The sequence below is a fragment of the Stenella coeruleoalba genome, assembly GCF_951394435.1.
Source record: "Stenella coeruleoalba genome assembly, chromosome: 1".
Taxonomy (NCBI): domain Eukaryota; kingdom Metazoa; phylum Chordata; class Mammalia; order Artiodactyla; family Delphinidae; genus Stenella; species Stenella coeruleoalba.
In genome coordinates this window covers 31621889-31648941 of record NC_137169.1, presented here as the reverse complement: position 1 = coordinate 31648941, position 27053 = coordinate 31621889, and the positions used below count along the sequence as shown (strand labels likewise).

Sequence of the window (27053 nt, the reverse complement as noted above, 5' to 3'; positions counted from 1 at the left end):
CATCAATGCAATTTGACATGGATGGAAAATAGAAATGTAATGGCAGAAAAGATGGCTTGATTTAGCACAAAGCCAGTTCTGAGGATATCAGTTCTGCTAGCTTGCTACAATATAATGAAAAATCTTCCATAGAAACTAGATGATAATTGCATGTAATCATTAAGCAAACTACTCAAACAGTAATCAAACTGAATTTTGTGGTGATACCTTTCTTTCTTCCATCTTACTGCTGACCACATGCCACTTCTGTTCCAAGAGTGCTACGCTCTGTTCTGTCTTCGAGCCAGATCCAGAATCATCACGGCTGAGAAGCATGAGCCTGCCCTTGTCAAGCAGTTGATTGTAAGTCTCTTCCTTGGCTTTCAGCTGGGAATAGAGTTCCTATAAGGGCAAGAAAGATATCAGTAATGCAAATTCCCTGAAAGACACCCACACAGATTTACAAGCACAGTTTGGAAAAGCCAAGGAAGGTCTCATTTTGATTAAAATCCTTTCTTTTGGATTCAATTCAACTGCTGAACAATTAGGAAATGAAACCCACCATTCTTCCTTAATATAAAAATAATTTTGTCACCAACAGAATTTTTAAGGATCAGAGATCACAAAAATAGACCCCAATAATTTACTTCTCCTTTTCCTGAGGGATATGCCTAGAAATTATGTTGCCTCTTGTTCTCAGCCACTTTCTGGAAATACTGTCAGCTTCTATTGGATTTCCCTAAATCCCCCCTCAACTAGGTTTTTCCTTTAATTTTTTGGCTGCTCCATGCGGCATGCGGGATCTTAGTTTCCCAACCAGGGATCGAACCCTCAGCCTCTGTAGTGGAAGCACAAAGTCTTAACCACTGGACCGCCAGGGAAGTCCCAGCAGTCTTTTTCTTAAATACAACCATATCTGTGTCACTATCTGTCTTGATGCTCTCACCTTCACATCAATATTCTTGTGCCAGTCAATCTGATTAACTTGAAATCTGCCAGCTCCCCAGGGCATTTCTGGTTCACTCTTTCCTGTCGCTGCCTATCGCAGGGTGTTAGAAGCCTGTCTAAGCAGCAATCCCCAAGTACTATATTGTCAGTAAAAATGCACTACTTTGTAGACTCCCAACTACATATATCTCTGTGAATTCAGAAAGGAGCTACTGAAAATGGGATGCTTATGCTCAATTTCAAGAAATCTGTTACCATATGTGTATCAAGCTGCTCCCTAGCCGTTTCAGGAAGTCCTCCTGTGGGCTTCGATGCAGAAAGTTGGGTCTCCATTCTAGTCAGTTCCAAGAGGAAATCTTCAATTTCACTATGGAAACCCTGGGCCTTTTGAGAAAAGACATTATCAAGGTCAGTAGTCAATTCTAGTTTCAGAAGTAAGCTTTCTAAATGACCACATGAGGAATCTTTGAGGGAGGAATTTTAGGCTGCTCTCACGCAGGGTTGTTCTGTTGCTGGATGATTATGGGGCCAACGTATTTACTTATTTTCAGAATTGAGCAGAATCCTTCAGACCTCACTGTAACAGAGATGCCTGATATAACCTGATGAATTGACTGACTAAGGTACTGTTGAATATGGATACGGAGGGACCTGACTTGATCCAAAAAATAACTAAATCTGTGAACAAGGTTCGTTACAGCAAAGATCTACTAACTTTGAATAGTAGATAGAGGGACTGGATCACAAACTAATCCAAAAAGAATGATCCAATTAAAGGTTGTTCTTTCCAGACAAGTCTAGCACAGAACTGACCCTCAAGGCAGAGGGGGTTCTACCCCAAACTGCTTTTCTTTTGTCGACTTAGATGGACTTCCTTCTGAATACCGTCATGTGCACAGCCCCACCCACCTAACCTGGATAGTGCATGTACCTGCTGCAGCGTCGACTGAAGCTGCTGCTCCCTCTCCTCTGTTTTCTGTAACACTGACTCCCAGCACTGGTTCATGGTTTCTAAACGGCTCCTTAAGCTGCTGGCATCATCTCCAGCGCTAGATTCAAGAAGCTCATTGCCAGCTTTGTTGACTGTTTCCACTGTGGCTTGATGGGCCAGAACATCATTTTTTAGAACCTAGAAAATGTTGAACAACATAATTTACCTCTATAGGTATCATTAAGCCTGGCTCTCTAAGGTACACACGACATCAAAAGGTACAGAAACATCAAAAAGCTTCTGATGGCAATATCTGGTCTCAAACCAATAGGCTTAGAGATGAAAAATGAAAATACTTACGTGGTGCTTTGCGAGCTCAACTTCAATGACTTTTGGGTCTCCACTTATTGGTCTCTGAGCATCTAGCAACTCTTCAGTGTGAGTCAACCAACTCATTAGCTCCTCTAAGGCATGCTGGAACTGGCCAAGGGCCAAGAGAGCACCTTCTAGCTTATGCTACTCAGAAAATGATTTAAAGGGAACGTTTGTTAGGAAATTAGAAAACAGTAGATAGTAGTCCACTTTATGTACTCTACCATTTGCCTTACCTGTCTGTGAGCAATTTTCTCACCCAGGTTCTCCCAGAGGTGTTTAAGTTCCGTCATTGGTTCTCGTATAATGTCTCTGTCCGTTTCATCAGTAGCTTTCTTTAACATCAGTTCACCCTGGTGATTGAGCTTCTCCATCTCAATTTGCTGTTGGTAAACTTCCACTTTGAACTCCTGTCAAAGACGTAGTGAATGTTAACATCAAACCAAGTCTTTAAAAACGAAAAAGAAGCAACCCTTCTTCAAAAACCCTTCCCAGGTACAAACCTTCATTTCATTTAACTGATCTTTAACAGTGTTGAGGTCAGTGCCGACAGGGGGCATTGTGCAGAGTTTAATCACAGTGTTATCTAGCCAGTCAAACATAGCCTAAAATAAACATACAAATAAACAGTCAAAAAACAAAAACATAAGGACTTGGGAGACAATTAGCATGATCTCTGCTAATACAAGCAGAGATAAATCAAAGTATCAATACTTTGTGTTGTTTGTGCTCTCAGGTTGGGGGCAGAAATAAGGGATAATGATCTTTATTTCAGTAATATGGGGACTTAAGGATGAAGCCAACACGACTGGAATAATGTCCAAAATAAACTACTATTTCTTATGGCCAGCTGGCAAGCCCACAATGTGCTGAAGCTACCGTACTGTGCTGTGCTTTGAGATAACCTGGGTTGGGACCTCTAGCAAGCAATGACTTTGACAGTAAGGCCAGCTTTACTCTACAGCCACTGTGAGGATAGATAATATGATGAAAAACATGGCAAGAAGACTAGAAATTTGGATGTCAGAACTTTTCTTGCTACAAGTGGGAAACTTTGGCTAGACATAAAGAAATAGCCTGTCTTTGGTTCAAGAATGTTGCAGTCCTGTGAAGGTGACCGACTCACGCTGGACTCAGAATATGACAGAAATCACGGGGGGCTTCCCTGGTGGCGCAGTGGTTGGGAGTCCGCCTGCCGATGCAGGGGGTGCGGGTTCATGCCCCAGTTCGGGAGGATCCCGCGTGCCGCGGAGCGGCTGGGCCCGTGAGCCATGGCCGCTGAGCCTGCGTGTCCGGAGCCTGTGCTCCGCGACGGGAGAGGCCGCGGCAGTGAGAGGCCCACGAACCGCAAAAAGGAAAAAAAAATAAACAATAAAAAAGAGAGACCAAGGAACCTGTGTTTCCGTGGTGGTCACCTCGTGGCCTCTCACCTGAAGAGTGTCCTGATACTGCACAGCGGCTTGCATGGCATCCTCAAGCTTTTCCAGTCTCTCTCTCCATGTTTTGTTTAAGTTCTCCCAGGCATTATTCATCTAGGGTAAAAACAGTGGATCAGACTCTCCAATTAATCCCACTCTTAGTGTGAGTCCAGTAACGTTTTGTCTGAACCCCTTGTCCACTTCTCCACACCTCATCAATGCTCTTCTTCACTTCCGGCTTCTCAGTTTCTCCACAGGCAAAAATCAAATCTGCTCCAAGGATTCGAATAAACTCCAATTCCTCATGCAGACCATCTGTCTCTTCCTTAATAGTCTACATGTAAATGAACAGAACATAAGCCAAAACAGAAAGCAGAAGAGAACTTCCCAAACTTTGCAAATGTAATTTATACCCCCATCGACAGCAGATGTTGAACAGAACGGTCAATTTCATTAAAGTCTTCCAGCGTTCTTAATATTTCACTCATCTAAACAGTGAAGCTTCAGAGTCTGGTTATTTTTCTTATATATACATCAAATATATTTTTATATATTAACAATAAATACATAAAACAGTCTGAGAAAGGTGCAATGAGCTTCAATAATTTACTAAAGGTCCAAGGAGATCATAATCTACAACCAGAAGTCTATTACAGAGAAGAAAATTAACTAGGATAAAATACTAGAGTACAAAAGGCACATATCTAAGAGCTGGGAGATGAGCATAATAGGAACGCTAGGCTGTATCATCTCAAAGAAAGTCAGTTCTGTGCCAGATCCTTAAACATAGTTCATGGACTGGCAATGACAGGGGTGGGGAGGTGGAAATGGCTGAAGTAAAAGGAAGATATGAGTGTTAAGAGGGAGAATATAGAATAGCAAGACAGTCTTGCCTTGGGCTAAACGGACAAAATGAGGTGAGAAATGCATTTAATAAAAACTAGGATCCCCAAAAAGGCTAGAAAAAGGTATGTGGAAGTAACAATTGTTATTTCTGGATGATGAGTCCAGAATTTATTTTTTCTACTTTCTATTTTTCTACAGTAAATAAATTTACTCGAGAAATAAGTACACCAAAGAGAAGACTAAATTCAGAAATGAAAGCAAAGCTGGATTTTTAAAGCACATGCTACTAATATGAATTGTTAAGTTTAAAACTGATGACAGAATTACTTCTGTGTGATGGATCTGCTCTATATCACGACCAGTGGCGGTTGTATGTACCTATACAAAGTGGTAAAACTTGTACATTAAAAAAAGAAAAATCTATAATGAGCAGGTATTTTTGTTCTAGTGTAAAGACATACTATTAAGCTTAAAACAAACAAACAAAAAAAAACTTTTAAGGCACTCAGCCTGGCTAAGCAGTTAACACAACATAGTTGGATACAGTGCTTTCCCACAGGACAAACACATGAGAGAAGGGGTTTTGTTTCTTACCTCGGCGGCTTCAACCTGTTGTTTGATAATGGATGGGTCAATGCCAGGGCTTTCCAAGTCATGGACGATGTCCTGGGTGTCTTTGATGGTGGTGAGGAGAGCTGCCATGTCATACCAGAACTTCTCCGCTAGTTCAAGGACATCAAGGAATTTAATTTCTCGCTCTTCAGCCCGAGCTTTGATGTCCTCCCAGAAGAATACCATTTGATCCAATTTGTCCTGGATTTCTGAGGGGTACAGAAGAGTGAACAGGCCTTTTCTAAGGGCTTAAAATCAGCCTCATCAGGTATTAGATCTAATCCTATTTTCACTGAAATTATCCTTAAAAGTCTCTAAAAATGTATAACTGAAGGATAGTTTTCTATCTTAGCTTTATTATTAATTATTTCTATGCTCTCATTTATCACTTACATTGGTCTCCCACACAAAGAGATCACAGAGGTTATCTGGAAATGAGTTATCATCTACTATAAAAGTACTGCTAAGATACTTAAAAAGGGGCTGAAATGAGAACTCTGTTTCCAGTCTTCTGTGTTGAACCTGCTATGTTTCCCATGGAAAGTGTTATAAAAGGTAGTTATGTTCTACCCACTACTGGTACTGCAGTTTCCTCGTATTAGGGGGTAAAGGAGCATTTGTTTCCTGGTCTGGGAATCTAACTACCAATTGTAACCTTATTTCAATGGGGAGATGTGTTCTGAATTCTAAATGACTTCGTGGAATACTCATTACTTGGGCACTGCCTTTGCATTCAATGAAGTACATCTGGTGGGATGCTGGAGGTAACCACAGCCTAGAATTTATTCTATCGACTTTTAAAAAATGATTAGATTAATCAAGCACCTTTTGCAGCCAGATCCTTGTCAGCTCCCTGAGATCGCCCAATGAGCTCTTCTCCACGGCGCTTCAGGGCCTCAAAGGATGGCTGCAGTTTTTCCAGCTCCACGGTGGCACTTTTGTTGTCACTGATGCACTCTCTGATCTTGTCTACTTCAGCAGGGATCAGTGGTGGCATACGCAGGCGAGAGGAAAGATTCTCCAGAGTCTCCAACATGGGCTCAATTTTATCATGGAACTAAACAAATATTGGACCATTAGCCATCACAGCAGTACTTTGTCACACTTCTGGGGTAAATGTTAGGGATTAAGGCCAGTGTATAAATCTACTACTGTTTAGGATAAAACCTATGCTCAGCCTAGCCCCACGGCTGTCAAGTGTTGGGTTTGTCTAAAAAACTGTTTTGGGCATAGTATACCAGAGCTGGCCCATCAGAAAAAGTAAATGTTTAAGAAGCAAAAAGCTATTACTTACTATACGAAAAATCAACTCAAATCCTTAATGCTGCCACAATACTTCCCCAATTCCAACTAACGTGATGAAAAAGGGACAAGACTATGAAACCAGTGAGAGTCAGTGTGTCAACATCTCAGATGACAGTTGCATGCAACAGAGTAGACCAAGAAGTTAGATGCCCTCCACCAACTGTATAAATGGATGGGGAACTCAATATGCTACATGACTTGGAGTTTAAAAGTATCATGGCATGCAGTTTGACAACCCACCAGTGTAATAGTAAGAAACTAAAATGTCGGCATGATGAAAGATAATTAGGGAAGGCCAAATCTAACCTTATTCCGAGAGAACTACTGCCCTTTCCACTTTTCTGGTACTTTGAACAACGTATCTATAATTGTAAAATTTTAATTTGTAATATGAAGCAGAGAGGGGACAAAAGGGAGCACAACAGACAAGTCTGCCCCTTAAAGCCAACTCTGGATTCATTGATTAGAATAACGCTTACCAACTGTTAAATGTCCTATAGGAAATAACACGGTAAACAAACAAAACCCCTTCCCATCACTCCCTCACTTCTAGGTTCTGCCCCAAATGAAACTGGCATAATAAACTGCATTAATAAAATTTATTCCACTAACGTTAAGGGAAGTTTCCTTATAAATAATCCTCTCAATTCTCAGCTTCGTAAGAACACCCTAATCCCAAGGGGGTGGGTACCTTACCTCTGTAATCTGTAATGGTGGGCGCGGTCAACACAACAATGAAATGTGACGATGTGGGGAAGACAGGAGCAGGCAGCAACAACACAAAGTAACACATTCCACAATGTGAGTGAGAGATGGGACGGAAGGTGGGGGGGAAAAACTTGAGTAAGTACAAATATTAACCAAGAATATTGACCAAACATAGGAATAAATTACCCAGACATAACAGTAATATATTAGTTGGAAAGTATGTAGTTACATGCTTTAAACTCCACTGCTAGTGGTTTGTTTCTCCTTGACTCTACCTTCTCCCTAGTCAAGCATCTTTCTCTGAACTAGGAGCTAGCTGGTGGCCTCGTGAATAGGAAAACCAATGTGCTGTCTAAATCTCGAAAGCAACAGGCCCAATAGGAATTTGACTTCTTGAGGCATTTGTTGCTTCAAGATGAATTTACCCAAAATCATCCCTGCTAAAGGATTATCACAATATAAAATTTTCAAGGAAACAATCAACAGGCAATATATACCAGCCAAGATGCATTTCACCTTTCTTATAGTTGTCAGTATAACCAATGCTCCCTGGAATAAAAATGCAGACAGGCAAAGGCTCCCAGTCTCCTGATAATGTATCACCAGCATACTAGTCTGGACATTCCTGAGCATAGGGGCATACTGATACAGAGCCTCTTGCTTAGACTAAAGGACAGTTGAAGGTTATATGAGTTTAAGACACACACATACCTGAGCTGACTGGGAAATAGCCTCGTCCAGAGCCAGGGCCCGCTGGCGCACCTCCTCTTTAATTTGGGCATACGTATTTTCTGCTTTCTGGTATTTTTCTTGCACCATTTCCCCCTCTTCAGGGTTTAACTCCTTTAGTTGAGGGCCTATCTTTAGCAGCTTATCGATATGAGGTTTGTGTTCAGCAATGGATTCCCTTAGTTGCTATGCAAAGAAATATGGATTAAAATAAAATGAGCCTTCTTATACCAGTTTGTTTGTTTAAATACTTTGATCAGAGCTCATACCAAATGAACAAACTGAGTTACTAAAACCCAGCAAGTCCCAACATCTCACCGTTTATGGAGGGAATAAAATCTAAGTCTTGGACTCTGACTCTAATTCTCTTCAGTTTCAAAAGCCAGTTCACATGTTCCGCCACCCAGGACGCTTCCCAGAAATCGTCTCTCACTCTCACCCTCCAATACAAATGTATTCCACTGTCTTCTGTACTCATAAATACTTCTCTGTACTCTACTGTAGTTTGCACGATTTAATGTCTGTCTCCCTGCCCAGACTGGGAGACACTAAGCAGGACCAGCTACAAACAGCAACATTTCTGGTAATCCAACCGCTCCTTGACTATACTGCTGGCTACTTCCAGTTTACATCCTTCCTCTTACAGGAATACAGAGATAGCAATAAACATGAGTCATACACCACAAATAAAATAAACATTAAAAAAACTACCTTTAATGGTAACAGCATCAGTTGAAGTGTCTACAAATTTCCCTTTCATCTCAACTCTAGGCAGCAAATTGCTTTCTGATATTCCTGAGTGAAGGCTCTCACTCCAGCTAGGGCCTAACCACAAGGAAAGGGCCACCCAACCACAACCAAGTAACACCCCACTGTCACTGGGAAGATTTTAAACTCCCTTGATTTTTACGTGGTGCTTTGTTCACTTCTGCAATACCCAGGTTCCTGACATCTCCATAATCTTTTTTTTTTTTGCGGTACGCGGGCCTCTCACTGCTGTGGCCTCTCCTGTTGCGGAGCACAGGCTCCGGATGCGCAGGCTCAGCAGCCATGGCTCACAGGCCCAGCCGCTCCACGGCATGTGGGATCTTCCCGGACCGGGGCACGAACCTGTGTCTCCTACATCGGCAGGTGGACTCTCAACCACTGTGCCACCAGGGAAGCCCCATAATCTTATTCTTTAACTGATTCATATTAAAGGACAAAGGAAATAATTCAGATATGTATTTTTACTGTGCAAAAAAAATTCTAACTGGTTAAGAATTAATTTCATAACATTTACTTATACTCAGTAGGTACTAATAAATAGGCTGTTTTTGAATAAATCGTAGAGCCCATTTTCAGTTCTGTGATTAAATAAAACTCGGCATGCTCCTTACCCTCATTTCCTCTTGTTGCTGCCTGAGCTGCTCATGATCAATAGCAGGAGGAGGTAACTGTGCTATTAGTGTCCGAGTTTCCTCAATCCAGGGGCTGAGCTCCTCATATGTTTCCCAAAACTGGTTCACCAAGACCTGTGCCCGTTCTAGGCGGGCGTAACGCTCTGAATTGAGCAGACTAATGGCTTCGTATTGTTGTATTAGAGACTCTGTCTTTTCCTGTGAACAAACAAAAAAAATGCAAGCATTATTATCATGATGAACCCTTCTTTAAAGTAAAAATGTAAGTATATATAGGTGTGTGTGTGTATATATATATATATATATATATATATATATATATATATACACATATACATACACTAAAAAGTTTAAAGAAATACACACTAAAATGCTAAAAAATATGGATTAATCTAGTAAGCTTACAAGTGATTATTTTCTTTATACTCAGCTGAATTTTTCTATCATACATATACATAATTTTATAATTTTTAAAATATGAAAGTAGTTTCACAAACAGTAAAACAGCACAAGCACAACACACCAAAATTAACCTTTTAGTGAATACCTTTTATAACTTTAGATACAGCACTACTGTAATAGGCCAGTTTGACTGAATCTCTCAGGGGCTAAGATGGGTATTTGCTCATCAAGTTTCATTTGTCTTTTTCCCTCTGATAAAAGTCTCCACAAACCTGGCATTTATGCTTTATATGTTTAGGATGAGCAGCTCAATTTATGAAGACTTCTGAGGAAACAGTGGTTACCCATACCCTTTATAAAAAACAAAACTGGTGTACAAATGGACTCTGTTGGTCAATTCTTTTAGAAATGGGTAATGATTTTTTAGAAGGACCTGAAGCAGAAATTAATATCTGCACACGGTTCTGAAAAATCTATCTACCTGGAAGGGTAACTCAAAGATAACTCATTATGGACTGAGGATGAGTAGCAATTCCTCTGTTATAAAGAAGATGGATTTGCAGTGTATTTCGCATTATACAGTACGGCTGTTTAGACATCTGTGAACACAGGGTTAGGAGTCTGAATGCCCCAGAACATCAAGCTGGACTTAAGTTATCACAACCAGTAATAGAGGGAAAAAAAAACTTCTTCAACTATCATTTCACAATTGTACTTCTAATTCACCATGATCAAGATAAGAACAATATGGTGAATAAATAAATGTAGTTTACCTGTAATATAGCTTTTTGCTCTTCCCCACATGTGCCAAAGATTTCACCACGATGACTGAATAGTTCATCCATGGAATCTTTGTGTCGAATGATGTCAATGGAGAAAGCCTTTGAAAAGTAAACTATTGTTAAGTCAAGAAATATAAGAAGCCCGAGCCTGTGTTAGTGAAAAGTTAGACATACCCTATGAAAAATTCTTTGCTTTAAAAAACCCACATCAAAAAAAAAAATCAAAAAAAAAAAAAAAAAGCCACATCAAAAACTGTTCTTATAAAGTTTGACACTTTGCCTATCCACACATCTTCAATGCTTATCTTTTAGTAGCTTATAAGAATATCTTCCCTCCTGAAAACCAGGAAGAAAACAGCTAACTACTCTTTCTTGGATTAATGGGCCTATTTCTATCCTTTTCACAAAGCAAAAAATCTCTTCCTCATCCTAACCAAATATTTATATAATTAGTTTCTACCCACCATCATGACACTGACTCATTCTACTTTACTTGGGATAGTCAGAAACTCTCTGCTAGTCACTCTTAAGAGACTGATGCTTCTTCTAGCTCAGGACACAGTGAATACGTCACTTACCTTCTGTACCTGCAGCTGAGCTGTGGTCTGGTCCTGTTCCAAGCGGATTGGACCCAGCGCCATCAGTTTCCGTTTTGTTTCAGCAACCCAAGCTAGTTCTGCATCAGCAGCTTGCTCATACTAACAGACATATTGAAGAAAAATGGACATATTACAGCCAACGTCCTCCTTCTGAGATTGGTGACAATTTCATAAAATCACAAATCAAGATGCAGACAATTTAGAGTTGATCCTACTTCAGCAAATATGAGTTGATCTTATTTCAACTTCTTTAGAAAGACATTACAGGACCCAGTGAGTGGTTCTACAGCTAGAAACAACCATGGAAACCAAGACTCTTCAAAAGAAATACACTTTCTAATGAGAGTACTTTTTTGAGGCTGTGCTCTTTTTCTGCCAATCCTCTTTCCTACCCATGCTCTAAACAGTAGCAGTCATGTGTTTAAATACAAACTACCATGGCGGCAGACGGCTGAGTCAAGTTAACTTGAAGTACTTGCTCAGTTGAAGAACCCTAAGGCCCCAGAAGAACACCAAACCTTTAAATGGAATGCAATAACGTATGCAATGCCATCAACAAATACAAAACCTAAGAACATGTTCTATGTGACCATTGTTTAATGAGGTCCCTCAATCTTTTACCTCTTCCTCGTCAACGTTGCCGAATTACACTAATACTTAAAGGAAAGTGAGTTCCCAAGCGTGATAAATTTCACACTGAAATATCTGGCCAGGATGAGGGATATTAATTAAGACATAACAGGAATGCACTTGGCATCAGAGCAAACTTCTCTGTGGTTCAGAAAGCATTTGCTTATCACTATGAACTCAAGGAGTCATGTCATATTAATTTATTTTTTGCACCATGGCACATTAATAGGTGCATATCCAGCTACAAAGAAAAGCAAATAAATTTTCCCAGAAAGTAGGAAGGAAAAAGGATTGAGGGAAATATGACACCTGTGTTTACTTGGGAGGGTTCTATTTTGGATGGCTCTGCTATTTTGGTTAGCATATTTGATAGTAATTATAGTTCTTGGTTCTGTCCCCTTTTCCATCTAATGCTAAAACAGCTGATTATGTCAAACTAAGATTGTGATGCACTTGGACCTTTCGGATCTAGATATTATCTACCCCCATCACCATCTGCCTCTTAGCAGGGCAGTAGCAAGGAAAGGGCTCACACACTCTCTTCTCCAAGTTCTTTTCTGCTCAAAGGGGTCAAGTATTTTTGGTCAAACCTAGATCCATCCTCACTTACCTTTACCTAATCAGTTCCCACCACTGAAATGATTCATTGCATCAGATTTAGCTTGATCTCATTTATTCCTATTCCTGAGCCTGTATTTATGTGGGTCATAGTTTTGTACTTCACGCTGCCTAAAATATTAATGCAGAGGTGTTTATAAAGATTACCTGTTGTGATCTCTGAATAGCAGCATCGATTTCATCCACCCTTTGTCCAACAGTGTCACTGACCAGCTTGTACTGCTCATTGGCATCAGACACAAGTTTATCCAGCCCTTCTCTGGCTCTCCAGGGCACCAGCTCTAAGAGAGCACGGCTCACCTCATTCACTGTGTCCAACACCAGCCTGTGCTCCATGACCTCCTTCTTTAGCTCCTAAAGAGGGAAAAAAGTTTTCAGGCCATCCCTTGCTAAATTAAGCACATTAGCAGCTGTGCTGGGTGGAAAGTGCTCTCTCTACCACACATCCCAGCAGGGCTCTGACCTCCTTCCTTCACTTATTTATTTTTTTTCTTGTCTCAGATTTTTCAATCACTCCACAGCCTGACTTTAGGCTTAGCCGCTTAGAACTGTCTGCAAGACTTCTCCAGCCAGACTGTCTCTGGGTAACATGAATGGTGCTTTTTGCTTTTTTTCTCCTTACTTCAGTAGAAATGATAAATAATGCTTTAATCATAGGTATTTACCTCAACAAATACCTACACAGTATTTCTCCACATCTAGAACTGCACTAGATCCTGCAGGAGAATCAAACATAACCATGAAGTACTCTTTTAGAGAATGAACTATGACAGTAAATTCTAAAATGTTGCATATAAAGCAAGCTTCTTACGGTTTTTTAACAGTTTTTTAAAACAATTTTATTTATTTTTGGCTGCGTTGGGTCTTCATTGCTGTGCGCAGGCTTTCTCTAGTTGCAGCGAGCGGGGGCTATTCTTTGTTGTAGTGTGCGGGCTTCTCACTGCGGTGGCTTCTCTTGTTGCAGAGCACGGGCTCTAGGTGCGCGAGCTTCAGTAGTTGTGGCTCGCAGGCTCAGTAGTTGTGGGCTTAGCTGCTCCGTGGCATGTGGGATCTTCTTGGACCGGGGCTCGAACCCATGTCCCCTGCATTGGCAGGTGGATTCTTAACCACTGCGCCATCAGGGAAGCCCTTCCTAGGGTTTTGAGACAATCTTTTTTCTTCTTCAGACCATAACAAGTGCTTTATATAGGTCTGTATATCAAATTTTATTTTCCAAGAATAAACGAAAAACAAGGCAGGCAGAAATTTCTGGTTTACATTTAAGGTATAGATAGTTGGTATTAAACACAAGAATTTAAGGATTCTAAGAGAATTCTAAGAGAACTTAAGGATTCTAAGAGGAAAAATTTTTTCCCTTTACAGTGTGAAATGACAGCTCACCTTCTGCCTTTGCTGAAACTGGGGTATTTGCTCCCCTGTGGGAGACTGTCCTCCACTGGCTGCCAGCTCCTCCTCCACTCCCCTCAGCCACCAGGTCAGTTCCTCATACGTGGACTGGAACTTGGCGGCCAGCTGCCGAGCTTGCTCTAAGGTTCTGAGGGCCTTGGAGCTAGTGAGTGTGATGTCTGCATAGCGAGTCTTTATGCCATCCAGTTTCTCTTGGATAAGCAATACCTCTTCACCTGTGGGAGACAGCACACAATTATTCACATTTAACAGGATATGAGGGAGCCCTCTTAACCTCCCTTTCTTCAGATCAGAGCTCAACTTTTATAGATGCTCTCTCCCTATGGCAGTGGTTTCACCTAGCATCCCACACTAAGGGAGGTGGGAAATACACCTTCAATCAATAGAAGAAGTGACTTCTGAGATTATTAAGATCTGAGTTTGACTGCAGGTGTTCCTACACATTCTCAGCACCTTTCAGTAAATGCTGGCATTCACCATATTGGAGGACAGGGGGAGCCTTCATCTATAACCAGATCTGAGACAACAGTGTTTTAGTTTTCAAAAATTGAGCAGGAAATAGGAACCCAAGCTGCCCGTCACCTGGGAGCACGTGGTAATACAATCTTAGTGAGTACTAAGCTCCTCCTATCTGCAAAGAGAAGTGGCTACTGCAGGGTGCTGATGTAATTGTCTGTGGGACCACAGAGGTGCTTAGAGATGCACTTTTCAAAGTACCTGTGGTTTGTTTTAGAAGAGCCTGGCCGTTTTTAATAGCTTGATCTACATTCTTCTTTCTATTAACAATTTCTTCATTTAAAGCCTGAAAGGAAAGAATACCATTAATCCTAAAACTATGGCACAACGAAGGGAAGGAAATGTGACCCCTTTAAGAGACCAAATTTAAAGTAAAGAGATCAATACCAGTTTAGCTTAAACATGAGATATTTGATTCCTTCATTTTCTCTTTGGTTACCCCCTTCTTTAATTACTCAAAACAATGAAATCAGCTACTTATAGGCAAACTTTCCTTTGATGAGAAGAGATTTAGGACTAAATCCACTTTACTAATCTATTGGTACCAAACGTGAACCCAAGAAAGGTAGAAGTAGAATTCAGCAAAAATGTCTACTATGTCCAAAATAAAGAATAAGGCGGAAAGTTCAACAGAAGAAAGTCAGCAAGAACGGGCTGACTTAAATCAGGATCCTGGTTAAAAACTCTCAATATCTGAAGTCAACGAAGCAGAAGAATCTAAGATTATTAAAACCCAAAAACTGCTTTGCTGATTTTTACCATCCCCAAGGAAATGTCACAAAAACGAAAACAAAAAGGGGCAAATTGTTGTTTCTACTCAGATGACACAGAATCCCTGGAATTTGAGTATATAAATTCTAGAACCATTAAAAAACCCTAGGCACTACTATTTAGGTAATCTGGTTTTGTTACAGAACATTCTTTCACATAACTGCTCAGGTGGAAACTGAATGATAATTCCTTGATGATGTAAAACATGAGTTGGAATTGAGATGGCCCGATTACATTCTGGATCATCTTCTAGGATTATTGATTCGGTCTGTTAAGTACAAGTATTTCCATGTAAATCATCAAAAAATAGATTAGTCCAGTCTGTAACTATGCACTTGTGTATAAAATAAAGTTGAAATGTTTGGAATTTAAAAAAAGAGAGAGAAATGAAGAGAAACATGAATCAAAATTACAAAATAACTTAGTAACATAATAAGAATGGAAAACACGAATACCAGGTGGTCAGCATGCTGCTTCTGCAGGACATCCTGTCTGTAATCCTTTACGAACACTGAACTGAGCTTGTCCTCAACCTCAGCCAGCCAGTTGAGCACCTCCACCTCATCCTCCCCGAACAGCCTAGCGTTAGACAGTGCTTGTTCAAGCAGGGCTGCTTTCCGACAGCACCGGTCTTGAATCTCACTGAATCGGGCCTGCAATGAGTCTAGCTTTTCAGACAGTACACCCTGCTCTGCAGAACATGTCAGGGAGGAGAGGGACTGCCCAATTTTGACTGCCTGGTGCACATCTGTTGCATGGCTTTCTATTTCTTCCTCCAGAGCCTGGAAATCCAGATGGAAAAAATGAATAACAGAAACAAAATAAATGAAAAGTAGACATGAAACAATGAATCACAAATGATATAATAATAATATAAGAGTTCACCTACTGAAGGGCAAAAATAACATAGAAACAGAGAACAAAAGCTGTTTTTCCTGATAGCAGCCTATTAGGCCATTTCTATTTTTACTTCAAGAATGTGACTAGTCCAATTAATAACTGGACCATATTTTAAATTAAACTTATTTTTTAATAAGTTTATAGAATGCTGCAGGCAGTTTTCTAGGATTTCTGGTTCCAGTTCTGTGTTTTCATTTACCATAACTACTTCTTACCTTGTGCCGAACAATCTGCTGCTGTATTTTGGCAGTCTGAGTGCCAACAGGTTCTGAGTTAGCGAGCTTTTTCTCTGTGACAGATAAGAAGTCAGAAATAGGCTCAGCTGTCTCATGGAATTGTTTGGCCAGAACCAGGATATCTTCCAGCTGTTTTTGCCTACACAAATATATAGAACAAGCTGCTCAGGCAAAAAGTCACATTAAGACTGACAATAGTACTATATTCAGTAAAAGACCAACCTTAATGAGGCACATTTGAAATATCAATAGTAAACAGAACACACATAAACAGTACTTTGCTGTTTTAAAGGCTTTCATAAGCAGTACCTTATTTTGATTCTGTCATGCCCTTGTAAGGTAGGCAGAATTATCCCACTATTACAAAAGAGAAAAACAACCCTGAAGGCTTAAAGAAAGATCTGTCCAGGTCGCCCACTGGGTAGCAATAGTACAATGAGGATTATAATCAGACCTTCTACTACTCTGTCTCCTATTGGATGTAGCACATGCATCCTCTGTACAGGTGACCAAAATAAAGTTTAAAGGAGTAAAAAAAAACCATCAGTTTTCATTTCTCTTTCCCCATCACTGCTACCTTCACTTGTGAGTGAAGAGAAGAGAGAGCATTTGAAGAGCAAAGGCAGACCAAGCTATGAATGAGAACCCCCCTTCCTATCTCCCCCAATCCAGTCAGGCTTCTAGTAATTTCAAGCCCCAGAGCATAACTTTGAATTCTGATTCAAGGCAAAAAATGACCTCAAACTAGCTGAATTTGCCAAGGCAAACAGCAGCCAAAAGATCTATGGACTTTATAAATGGAATCTTAAATCTGGAATCTTATTTAATGTAACATCCACACTTAGCTTGGATTTCAAATACCCTGCAGATTAAAATCAGCAAATTACAAAAGGAGAGAGGAAGCCTGAATGCTGGAGGCAGCCTAATAAGCAACAGACAGAAAAACCACTGCAGAACTGTATGAGCACACAGATTAACAATCAAAGGCCATGACGATGACGCTGGAGCATTAAAAACAGACTCAGTGCTATGTCATCTGAAAAGACCCTGGAAGCATGTGACTTTTATTTCAGAAAACCTTCACTGAACACCTACTCTGGACAAACTTATCTTAATAAGAAATGATTTAATATAAAGATCTGCCATCTTAATTATCTGGAAATTTAATTATGCTCGAGTATAAAGAAAAAATATTTCTAGATGCTATTTTTAAATGTCAATATAAAGTACAGAACTTCCTTTCTTAGTTGATGTCCACTTGCAAAATACATCTTGAATTAATAATACAACTAAAACATATAATCTTAAATATTATTAATCAAGAATTTCAGTTTTAAAATATTGCTTGGTGGGTTATTTTAATTGGTTAATGACCTGCTTATAAATTTTATTCTTTTTTTAAAAAAGAATAAAATACTACATTTTATACTGGAGTATAGTTGAGTAACAATGTTGTGTTAGTTTCAGGTGTACAACAAAGTGATTCAGTTATACATATATATGTACCTGTTCTTTTTTAAATTCTAAATTTAAAAAATTTCATTCTTAAAAAAATTGCCCCTAATTTCTATGTCTTTCTTACTCACCTCTGATTTTGGAATCTGAAAGTTTGAAGAAATCAATGTAATAGGATTTGGGGTAGCAAAGAGAAGAGCTAAAATAATTTAGAGGCATCGAAAAACCAGTATTAAAGAATCTAAACAAAAGTCTTTAGGATGTCTACAACAAATGACACTGCTCTTGGTATTTCTCTTTAAAATATTGGCTCAGAAACTGTGTTAGACTAGGAGGATGGAAGCAAGTAGGGTAGAAGGAAAGAGTCATAAAAAGATACATTAGGAACAAACCATGACTTTAGTGAGCTTAAGGATCTAGGAGATAAGTACATAAAATAATGACCATAATACAAGGTACAGATGATGAGTTATGGCAGTTAAGATGAAACTGAAATTGTTCTATGCCTGGGGAATAAAGAAAACCTTCATAAAAGCAGGGGAGACGAATAGAAGTATTTCATGGAAGATGCAACACCATCAGCAAAGACAGAATTAGGGAACTGACAGAAGATACTGAAGAACCGAATACGGTTTACTGTGCCCACAAGGAATGAGAACAGTGGAAACTAAGAAAGGTAGGTTAGGGCCAAACAGTAGAGGGCTTTGAATGTTGGATTAAAGAGACTTTATTTTATAGGCAACAAGGAGTCATTAAATGTCTCTGAGCGTGCAAAGAGGGGAAGGCCTGAGGGTAAGCAGCAGTAGAGTGATGATCAGGTGAGCCACCTCATGGGAACTAGCTCAAGTGAGAGTTTGTAAGTCATGAACTGAGGCGAGTGGGAATTAGAGAAATGGACAGAAAGGAAAGACACTGTAGAAGTGAAATGGACAGAATTTAGCATCCTGATAGATATGGGACACAAAGCAGGGGGGAAAAAAAGGGTAAAAAATGAGGTTGAGGTTTTAAGCCTAGGAAACTGGAAGGTTAATGGTGCTATTAGTGGAAATGGATGGAGAGACAGAAGAAAAGTGGTGCAATTTGGAAATGAAAGTAAGTTGAATTCTTTCATTTGTTTCTCCCACTAACGTGGAGCAAGCAAATACTTTGTAGCTCAGATAAGAAATAAGCAAGCCATGGATGGGTAGAAGTAAAGAGACTGAAGAGGAGGTTATCTGAAGAGGGCCCATGGCTACCTAGATAATACATGATCAGCTCTACAACTCTCATACTGATTTCTGATTAGTTATCATTTATTTTTAAAACTGAGAACAGTATAAGCTAAAAGTGAAGACATGGTGTGACTTATTAAAAGCTCAAGTGACACTGGGCTAACTTATAGCTATGGAAAGAGAAAGCACTTCCTTGGAGAAGAAAAGTATACTGCCTGTCTCGTGGCCATTTAGTGAAGGAAGTCCATGCATCTCTTGAATGCTCATTTAACAGAACCACAGACTAGCTCCTAGATGTAAGAACATCTAATATTAGGATAAGCTAACAGAAAAGAACATGATAAATTTCAATTCCAAGTATCGAAAACATTATTTATAAATATGAATGGAAAAAATCTGTTTCCAAAACTCAGAAAATAACTTGGCTGGATTGTAGGAGTCTGCGTCTGCTGTTTGGAACCAAGATTATACTGCAACAGAACACCACCAAAGAGCAATGAGTCTTCTAGGTCTCAGAAATTTATGGAGTAGCTGAGGCTCATTTCCTGAGTTACTCTGGTTATGAGGATCACCTCTAAAAACTTCTCTCTCTTCAAGACAAAAGCCGTTAAACACCTACCAAAGCACTGTATGAATCATCCAGGGGCTCTTAGAGCACCTCAGTGATACAAGTCAGAAACCGCCTCGGACCTATATTCCTCAAAACCCCAATGGCTTTACCTGGCTGCTGCCTTGCTGAGTAGTCCTGTCCATCTAGTTTCAAGACTCTCCAACTGCCCAGTGATCTTCTCTCTATCAGCCCGCTCAGCTGCCTGGGCTATTCTGCCTCCTTCTGCTTGAAGCATGTCTACTGTGGCCTTTCGATCATCTAGGAGCCGCTGGAGCAACTGATGTACATGTTTAAAAGGAATGAAAAGTGATAACATGGGGTCACTTTAAAATCTGAAACAAACAAAATCCAAAACCTCACCCCACTGAGCCCTAAGTTTAATTGAATAATGAAGGTTTTTTTTTTCATCCTAAGGCAAAAACATGAGATATAATTCCTACCACCCATATAAACTTTTCATACACTTAGGGTTTTAAATGGAGCAGTGACTATCATTATGTGACTGATAGGGAACTTAGTTTGAACCGGGAGAAAAAGGCACTGAAATGGAAATTAAACCAAAAATATATACATATATAGATAAAACCCTATACATGATATACATTATTTAAATACTGCTGACCCAAAAAACACTAAAAACCTCTTAAGATAAAGTGGTGACTGAAACACTGAAATAGGATAAGTGAACAAGCAAAATGGTTCAGTTCAATACATGTCATGGTAATCTAGGAGATTATAAAGTAAGATGATGAAAATCAATTTCTGTCTTTCTTTTCTGGATCACACAAGGTAGGTTAGGATTCTACTAAAACTCCTGAATATGCTCCTGAAACCATAAGCACATGTGTTGTCTGTCATTCCCTACGGCTGTTACAGTTCACTGCCCCAACATTCTCACTTACCTTCTGTTCTTGGATCTGTGCTTTCACCACTTTATACTCAGCAGATGGGGGTTTCTGATTGGCTATGAGCTCCTCAGTGTCTGCCAACCAGCTGAGCAATGGCTCCAAGGCATCTTGGAACTTCCCACAATGCAACAAAGCCTCCTGGAGTTGTGCGATTCTTTGTGCAACCTGTATCACAGACATGGAGGTTCATTACGAGAAAGGAGAGAGCTTTTAAATGACTACTCACCCCTTTTTGTAACTACAGACTGGAACTGCAAATTTTTATTTGCATTCAGGTGCCAGGGAAACCAGAGATTGCAATGTCTCTTTTCTCTGCCCTCCATCCCCGGTATACTCACCTTTTTATTCAATGTGTTCCACCGAGCGTTGATCTCTTCCATGTCATGTTCCAAACCCTGCACATCACAGTTTTTTCCGGCACTCTGGATCAAACCCTGGCCGAGTCCATTCACCTGCTGTAGTTTCATCTGAAGAGGATCCACCTGTTCTTTCTGAAACATCTAGATAATTGTAAGCCAAAGAAGATTTAATCTAAAGGCAATGAGATCCTCTACACCACACAGCGACTGGTTATTCTTGGGAGATGTATGATTTAACAAGGGACGGCCAGGAATAACAAGAGAAAACAAGCCATTTGTACAGGAAAGGATCAAGGAAACGTGGTTTCATATTTCAATACATACATTCTCTTATGGACAAGTAATTACAGAGAGTTACAACACTACTTAGGCATTTAACTCAATGACTCATGGTTTGTCTTTGTTTGTTTTTTAATCTTCTTAATTTTTAATGCAAAAAGCTATAGAGAATAAAAGCAGCACCAGCCTCAAGATATCATGAAATGTGATGCATATCAGTCCTAAAAGGGAAGACTGACTAGTATTTAAGATTAAGAATACCTTGGGGAATAGCTTTAATTGACCTCTGATACATGCAAGGCTCTTCTCTGACTTGGACTAATAACTCAATTAGCCAAAACATATTAATGGTGTGAAGAACACCAACCTCATAGCTTAATCCCCCTGTGGCTATTTAACTCCATTCTGTTCCAAGGCCACAGACCACACACAGCCAATAATCTTGAAATAGTATTCTTCTGATTACAAAGGGAAATGGGCCAGTAATACTGGGAGATGTCCTTAACAACTTCAGGCACCTACTCTGAGTAAGATGCAGGTATACATAAAATATTTTTAAAATAATGATACTATATATCCATGTTCACCATGAAACAATGGCATTTTAAAACAATATGAACAAGTATAACAAGCCATGTGAATGTTTCTTTCTAATGCAGTCAAGGTCCATTATTACTTGGAACTTTCTAAAAGGAAACAAAGAGTCACAAGAGAACAGTACTTTTGCCACTCTAATGGTATTAAGGAAAAGAATGAGATAAATATTTGTCCCTAAGATCAGATTTCTCTCAATTATCAGAGGATAAAATGAGCCATATTTCCACTAGTCTCGATCTATTTCCATTCTTTTCTCTTCCATAAAAAGTTCCTTCAGTTTCAGTAAGACAGGTGAGCCAATTAAAGCCAAAGAATGACAGAAAATCGAAGAGGACAAAAATAAATGTGAAAGAAAATTATAAGTTTGGGTAAGACTAGTTTTGGCCTATGTGAGACCACAGATCACACTAGGATTAGGAAAGTGATTCTAGCAAGAGTGGTCTGTGGCTGAACAAGTGAGTCACCAGGGAGGAAAGGCTCCAGGGAACACTGAAAAAGGAAGGTTATACAGGTACTCACCAGTGGGCTTCATTTTACACTATAATCCGACTACACCATATTTTGTTAGGCAACACTACAAGGCAGTTCAGTTAAAAATGACTGTTACTCCGACAGAATGGTTCCCAGAGAAAGCAAGTGCTATGATTCTATTTTGTGTTAAAGATGTTTTCACTGCAGAAAAATCAGAGCAGAGGGGGGAAAAACAACTCCCACGGCTTAAGCTGCTTGAGTGCAACAAAACGGCTGTGGGGCAGGGGTTGGAAAGGCAAAGAAAGCAGAAATGCCTAAGGTACAGAGAGAAGATGTCAAGTCCACACTGAAGAGCCCCCTTTTACTCAGTAATTAAATCCTGTCTCATGCTATGACTGACATTTAATTTTTTCTCTGTTGTGCCAATATGGTAGCCAACAGCTACTTGTGGCTCTTTAACTAGAAATTCAGTTCCTCAACCACACTAGCCACATTTCATCGGGTCAACAGCCACGTGTGGCTAGGGCCTAATATATTGGGCAACACAGAGAATACCTCCTCTCCTGGCAAGAAGCTCTATGGGCTAGCAATGTAAATGACACAGAAAAGCAAAAATAAAATTTAAATAGCTTAACAATCTCTTTCATATAATACAGCGAATTCTTTTCTTAAAATTTGGATTTACTTTGTTCGTGAAGATTTCACATAGAAGCATTAGAGGTTACTTCATTTCCCATGCCCACTCTATGGATTAAGTTGACAGGGAATGGGTATTTGTCTCATTTTTTCCCCCAGAGGTTAAAAAATATATGAAAGTGCCTCTAGATACTAAGTACTGTTTAAATATTTATACTGAACACCAGTGAACAGAATGTTAAAGAAAGTAAATTTGAAAACACTTGCTCCTTTTCTCTCAACTCCCAAATAAAGCTGTTGTGCAAAACCAGTGCTTTTAGGATACATTAAATTCCTACTCCTTACTATTTCAGTGGGACTGTGCCATGTTATTAACTAACCAGTGCTGGCAGACATTTCCCAGAGCGGAACACTAGTAAAAATTATTGCAAGGCTGTAAGATGTAACAGGGACATAAAACAGAAAACTTCCCAAAGAACTTCTTCAAATGCTTTTATCTTTGGTAACACCACAGTCTCCCAGTTTTCATCCTGACTGATCCTTTTTTGATGTCCTTTGCCCGCTTCCTCTTCTATATCTCCAAATGTTAGCCTTTGTGGGTAGGGATAAGAGTAGCACGTCAGTCCTGAGCCCTCTTCTCATTCCACACTCTCCTCTAAGCAATTCTATCCATTCCTACGGCTTTAAATACTTACCATGATAAATGCTCATCACTCTAAAATTTATAAGTATCTTTTGAATTTCAAATCTGGATATCCAACTACTTGCTTAATATTGCCATACAAATGAATCACAGGCATCTTGAACTTAAACATTCCAAAATCGAACCTGCTAATTTCCTCTTCCCCAAGTCTGTTCTTCCCTAAGCAATTTACTACCGCCCCCATTGTATGGCTGTGAGCATAACTGACGCCATTTTGGGCCCTTAGAGCTTCTCGCATCCTTTTGCTGACCCAACCCAGGACTGTACCGTACAGTAAATCACTTCTCTGCTGTCACGGGCTTTGTAGATAATAGATATTGTTTAATAATCATCAGGACCCAGTAGCCCCTATGCTCTGTTAGTCCCCAAACAATGATGAAAACCTTCACTGACATATATTCCTGGCGCCCATGAGACTAGTACCCATTCATAAATCTTGACTTAGGAATGCACGTCCTGTTTCCAAGCACCTGCTGCCCCCACCCCATAAACCCCAGACCCTAGGTTAACTGTAGAATTGCCCCAGTGGCCCCCTGGGCGGTGCAGAGTACAGCTGCGAATGCTTCGAGTTGTTGTCTGTCTAATCTCACCCTGACAGTAAGTTACCCTATAATAAACTGATCCATTGATTATATGGAGCTACTGCCTCCTTTTTTGGTCTCAAGATGCCTTCTCGGTTTAATGAGTACTTTTTGTTCCCTCCACCCTCCAACACCCATGCACTCAGTTGTGCAAACCAGAACTAGAAGTCATCTTTGATAACTCCCCCTCACTCTCTCCCAATATGAAAGCCATTATCAGGTCTTATTGATTCTGCCTCCAAACTGTATCTTAGATCCATCCAATTGTCTTCAAATCCACTGACATCTCTCTAGTCCAAGCCACCTGGACAATTGCAGTAATCTAGCAGGCTTGTTTACTCTGTCCTTGATCCCCTGCAATCCACTCTAAACACAGTAGCCAGTGTGATTTTTTTTTTTAAGTTGCAAACCGCTCTGTGTTTTCTGTATTCCATGTCAATAATCATAATACGAACTAACAAATATAAGACAAAAGAAATCTGAGAATTATAAACCCCGGATAATGTTGAGAATGTTTACTGTCAGTGTGAACCAGTTTTCTCTATCTTTAAGCTGAGAGCCATCTTTTAAAAAACGTAAATGACATCATTTCACTCCCCTACTTAAAATCTTTCAATAGCTTCTTACGGCTCTTAAGGTAGAAATCCTTTTGAGGACTTCTTTCTCAGCCCCTGCATCATCTGGCCCCTTCCTAACTCTCCAGGTTTACTGCAAGGCACTCTTCCGGAACCCTTGCTCACTGTGGTCAAGCCACTTGGCTTTCTTTTAGCTCTAACATGCCAAGCTCTTCCCAGTTACCATTTCCTTTGTCTGGAATGCTCTTCCCTCTGACTCTCTAAGTAACTAAATAACTTATCCTTCAGGTTTTAGTTTTAAAATTCCTTCCCTGACACCACAATTGAAGTTAAATACCCCTATTGTTTCTCATCATAACCTTTATTTTTTATTCAAAGCATTTGCCACATTTGTAGCCATGTATTTGTGTCATTTTTGTTTAATGTCTGCCTCCCCTACTACAGTATAAGTTCCACAAGGGCAGGGACCATGCCGATGCTATTCACTGCAGAAGCCCCAGTGCCTGGCTCAGAGTAGCTACACAATGAATATTTATCCAGTAAATGAATGAATCCTTGCATAGAAATGGTGTTAGAGAAAGCAAACAAATCCATAAAAGTTCTGCTGATCAGCTGAGTATTCAAACACTGAACCGAAGTTGCGGGGCTCCCCAGTTTTTGCTTCAAGAGACTTTCTTGGCAAATTTCAATTTTATCGAACCACTGTTTTATACAAAAGGTTTTTTTCTTCCATTGAACCAATGACTGGAAATAAGACTAAGGAAATCTAAACATGAGGAGAGGGCTTAAAGAACCACATATTGTTCTCAGTGGGCCTAGGATCCCACTACAGAAATAGCAAGCAAATTCTGGCCTTTTGCTTCCTCTATCAAACCTTCTTGCGATTGCAATTGGAAAGCTTTTATCTATTTTAACCATGTATACATGTGTACATTTGTACACACACATGCAGAGGATCTAAAGCAGTTCATTTTAAATCATAGATTTTACAGCTGGGCTACAATTTCCTTCTCCTGTCATTTATATCAGGCAATATTTCATAAAATGACAACCTCCTGTAGCTGGAAGGATCCTTAGAGATTACCTAGCCCCACCTACTCATTTTGTAGATGGGGAAACAGAGATCCCAGAGACTGATATTAAGGGTTTCTCTGAATATTCTTCCTTTATGCAGATGTGACTGGCTCTTTATAATGTAATCCCTATATTTCATTGATTATTGCTGTAGGCTTTATACTAGAAATATTCTGTATAATCAAGAATGCTGGTGACTTTGGATAGGTTGCTGGGATCTTAGTGTCAATCCCAAATTCAGTAAAACTCAGAAAACTGAATCAAATCCCTCAATCTGAAAGGTGATGCATTCTAATTTGATGGGATGCCTAATTACAAAATAACTGGTGAAGCCCAGGTGACACTACCATCACTCGGCTAAGCAGGAGGATCTGTGGCACAGTTGACGGTTTATAGCCTACAATCAAGACGATTTTTCATTGCTGGCAGCTGCATGTTTAATGGGTCCTCCAGCTAAGGCTGCCCTGGAAGGTTCTGCAATGGGGTGAACCCAGCTTTCTTGCAGCATCCATGGATATTCAGGAGATTAATATTCATCCACTCGCAACAGGGAAGGCATATTATGAAGAAGGCACTGTTTTGGGTCCCGGGGATGGTGTAAAATCAAAACCATCTCCTCAGTCAGTAACCCCTGACTGTATTTGACTAAACTTCTAACTCCTTCACTGCTTACCAGCGACCAAATGACGACAGGACGGTGAACTGCAGAAAGCTGCCACTTTCAAAATCCTTTGACCAAGAATATGCTCAAGGACAGGAAGCCTGGGAAGAGGGTTCACAACACATTCTGTTTTCTAACATCAGGAATCTCAAAATCCTGGAGCTAAGAGAGACCCAGGAGGACATCAGCCCAATTCTCATTTTATGGATTAAGAAACAAGAGGTCCAGGAAAGGAAAAGTGACTGCTTCAGGATACAAAGTTTGACAAGATGACTAAAATGTCTCTTTTTCATAAATATTATTGTGCCTTATTAGGCTTTTAAAAACACACATTTGTATTAAAAAACTGTTATTCACACATCTACATATGGCTTTCCTCCAACCCGCCTTGGTGAATTCTTTCAACTAACCAACATATCTATTCGAAAGGGAAAGTGTGGGGGGGCTTCCCTGGTGGCTCAGTGGTTAAGAATCCGCCTGGCAATGCAGGAGACACGAGCCCTGGTCCGGGAAGATCCCACATGCCGTGTAGCAACTAAGCCCCTGCGCCACAGCTACTGAGCCTGCGCTCTAGAGCCCGCAAGCCACAACTACTGAGCCCATGTGCCACAATTACTGAAGCCCGCGCGCCTAGAGCCCCTGCTCCACAACAAGAGAAGCCACCACAATGAGAAGCCTGCGCACCACAATGAAGAGTAGCCCCTGCTCGCCGCAACTAGAGAAAGCCCGTGAGCAGCAACAAAGACCTAACGCAGCCATAAATAAATAAATAAATAGACAGATAGAAAGGGGAAGGGGGGAGCATATTGATAGTAATTGAAATC

At 40.1% G+C, this 27053-nt stretch overlaps 1 protein-coding gene across 17 annotated transcripts in view; it reads right to left on the bottom strand.

Moving 5' to 3' along the window:
• Nucleotides 1-27053, bottom strand: part of MACF1 (microtubule actin crosslinking factor 1) — a 344741-nt gene that overhangs the window by 34000 nt on the left and 283688 nt on the right. For 16 of the 17 annotated variants that reach the window (XM_079928860.1, XM_079928859.1, XM_079928851.1 and 13 more), the window contains 22 exons: nt 20632-20793; nt 20288-20458; nt 19496-19662; nt 16089-16248; nt 15429-15755; nt 14404-14488; nt 13660-13901; nt 12427-12633; nt 11011-11130; nt 10424-10531; nt 9228-9446; nt 7831-8034; nt 5932-6163; nt 5089-5315; nt 3860-3982; nt 3661-3762; nt 2734-2835; nt 2467-2640; nt 2219-2374; nt 1859-2056; nt 1183-1311; nt 208-381 (listed from right to left, as the gene is read on the bottom strand). In XM_079928860.1, the coding sequence (XP_079784986.1) occupies nt 208-381; nt 1183-1311; nt 1859-2056; nt 2219-2374; nt 2467-2640; nt 2734-2835; nt 3661-3762; nt 3860-3982; nt 5089-5315; nt 5932-6163; nt 7831-8034; nt 9228-9446; nt 10424-10531; nt 11011-11130; nt 12427-12633; nt 13660-13901; nt 14404-14488; nt 15429-15755; nt 16089-16248; nt 19496-19662; nt 20288-20458; nt 20632-20793 (3789 nt within the window). Of the gene's footprint in view, nt 1-207; nt 382-1182; nt 1312-1858; nt 2057-2218; nt 2375-2466; nt 2641-2733; nt 2836-3660; nt 3763-3859; nt 3983-5088; nt 5316-5931; nt 7117-7830; nt 8035-9227; nt 9447-10423; nt 10532-11010; nt 11131-12426; nt 12634-13659; nt 13902-14403; nt 14489-15428; nt 15756-16088; nt 16249-19495; nt 19663-20287; nt 20459-20631; nt 20794-27053 lie in introns of those variants that run through there. The other variant, XM_079928848.1, reaches the window with a different exon arrangement.